The 2457-nt window shown below is 63.2% G+C and overlaps 1 protein-coding gene across 1 annotated transcript in view; it reads right to left on the bottom strand.

Annotated features, from left to right (window-relative positions):
* ARHGAP23 (Rho GTPase activating protein 23) overlaps positions 1–2457 on the bottom strand; it is a 61523-nt gene that overhangs the window by 54433 nt on the left and 4633 nt on the right. The window contains exons 3-5 of the mRNA XM_045299327.1: positions 1774–1864; positions 1528–1606; positions 1350–1404 (exon numbers count right to left, since the gene is read on the bottom strand). Coding sequence (XP_045155262.1) covers positions 1350–1404; positions 1528–1606; positions 1774–1864 — 225 coding nt within the window. The remainder of the gene's footprint in view (positions 1–1349; positions 1405–1527; positions 1607–1773; positions 1865–2457) is intronic.

Below are 2457 nucleotides of genomic sequence, written 5' to 3'. Positions count from 1 at the left end.
CGGGCCCTCGGGAGAGGGGGGCGGAGGTCCCTTGATGCCACGGGGCTGCCTGCCCACCGAGCTACCCCGCGGTGTGCCAGGCTGCTGCCCTTACCACCCCTAGCCCCTGCCGGCAGGAGAGAGTGAGAGAGTCCGGGATGGCCAAGACCCCACCCTGTGCCCCCTCCCCGCCAGCTCACCTCATTTCAGCCAGGGGGAGGTGCACAGGCTAGGCCTTTGAGATTTGGTGTGGCCCATCCACCTCTCAGACCCCTGTCCTCACCTCCCGCTCCCCAGAAGGACCAGGAGCCGATTGAGGTCAGGGGGTGGAGGTTCCCAGAGGGACCCGGGCCAAGCATGGCCCTGTGATTACGGTGATTACCAGAGCTCCTCTGGGCCAAAGCCAGCCTGGCGGTGGCTCCCAGGGCCTCCCAGGCTTGGCCCCCCGGCCCTCCCCTGGAGGGGCAGTGACCTCAGGAAGCAAGCAAGCTGGCATCTGGCTGGGACCCATGAGACCAGGCAGAGAGGACTGGCCTGGGCTCTGGGTCAGAGCTGGGGTGGGGAGAGAAGCAGACAGAGAGATGAGGCGTTTGTGCATGTGTTCATGCGTGTCTGTGTGTGTGGTAAAAAGGGACACACAGGCTCAGGAGCCTACTGTGTGCACTGACAGGAGGCCACGCAGGCAGGGATCCAGCTGGGGGTCCTGACTGTACACATCTGGGCTCTGGCAGTATCCGTGAGCCAGGGAGCATGTGCTGCACCGGGCCAGGCAATGCAGGGCTGTGGTGCTGGGAGGAGCGAGGTTTGTGGGCTCAGGTGCCCGTGTGGGCACTGGGGCCTGGCGTGGCATGTGTGGTGGGCCGTGGGCCTGCACTACGGCACACTGAGGTGTGGCACGGCTTGCCATGTGAAGGGGACACAGTGGGCTGTGGTATCGAGTGGTGGATGCCGGCGTGGTGTGCTGTGTAAGTGGGTGCAGGGAGCCAGGCAGGTGCACGGATGGGAGAAAGGCTTCATCGATCCGGGAGCCCCGGCAGGGACAGGGTGTGGGGAGCAGGCATCTCTTTGGGGCTCTGACAAGAACCGAGAACGTGACAGGCTGGCAGGGCCCGCTGAACCACCTCCTTCCAGATACCCAGGCAGGAACCCGCCTGCCACGCCAGCAGCTCCCCTCCCCCACCACACGGAGCTGCCAGAATGAAGCAACCAGCCCCAGCCCTGGGACGGGCCCAGCATCCCTGATTGGGCAATGCTGGGCTGGTGTGCTGCCCCCCCCTACACTCTGGACCCTCATCCCTCTGCTCTCAGCAGGAGAAGATCCCCCAGCCCTTCCCCCACCCCCAGCCTCAGAGAGCAGGGGCGGGACTCACCAGCTGCAGGACGTCCTCGTCCTTGGGCATGATGGACAGCTCTAGCGTGTCATCGCTAAGGAGACAGGGCAGAGCATCAGACCTGGGCTGAGAACCGGCATCTTGGTCCCAGGGCAGGCAGCCGGGGGTCAAGGTCGGCTGGGAGCTGTTCTGGGAAGGGCAGGCAGGGGCCACTCACCTATTCTGGATCAGAGCTATGACCTGGGAGTAGGTCTTGCCAATGATACTTTCCCCATTCACCTTCACCAGCCGGTCTCCTGAGGACAGGGGGTAAGGCCGCGTGTAAGGAGGCCTGGGGCGACCTGAGCCCTCCTGCGCCAGGAACGGGTGACGGCGCCGGGAGCGGAGTCTCCCCAACATCTAGCTCCTGGCATCCCACCAGGCCCAGAGGGGTGCAGGGAGCCTGGTAACTGGGACAGCTCACCTGTGCGAAGCCCTGCCCTGTGGGCGGGGCCATCGTCCTTCACATTCTTCACAAAGATGGTGTCCATGGGCTCCATGCGGTGCCGGGGGGACTGTCCTGGGGAATGTCAGCCGGGTTAGCTGGGGGGTGGGGGGTGGCCGCTACACACACAGGGGACACAACACACTCACACAGGGACACTATCAGCAGACCCTCGGATGGTCAGAATCAGACAAGAGAACATGAACTGGGAGAAGGGAAACCTACAAGACCCACAGAGTTGCTCCCTAAGGGCTAATAAGGGTCAGGACCGGTGCCAGGACCCAGAATAAGAAGGGACTCTGGTGACTGAGACTGACCAGGAGGAGGAGAAACCCATCAGGAACAATAAAAGGAAAGCGGGCTTTAAACGAGGCTGGTACCAAGTGCTGGAGCGGCATGGTAGAGACCACGACACAGAGAAGTGGCTTCCAGGCCTGGGTGAGCCCTGTATGGCCCCCAGCGCCAGAGACAGTGAGGGGCACAATCCCCAGGCTCAACCCCTCCATACACACACACACACACACACACACTCACACTCCCCCAGCAGAAGCCTGAGGCGCCAGATGGGCACTCACTTCTGGAGGCACCAGATCACAGCCCAGCAGCCTCTCCACTGCATCAAACCTCTGCTCACTACCTGTCAGCCGCTGGGGTGGGCACTTA

The sequence above is a fragment of the Echinops telfairi genome, unplaced genomic scaffold (assembly GCF_000313985.2).
Source record: "Echinops telfairi isolate 266 unplaced genomic scaffold, ASM31398v2 ScPeMD7_7458;HRSCAF=8496, whole genome shotgun sequence".
In the NCBI taxonomy this organism is placed as follows: Eukaryota; Metazoa; Chordata; class Mammalia; order Afrosoricida; family Tenrecidae; genus Echinops; species Echinops telfairi.
Note: the sequence above shows the minus strand (reverse complement) of the source record. Positions and strands in the feature narration are given on the sequence as shown.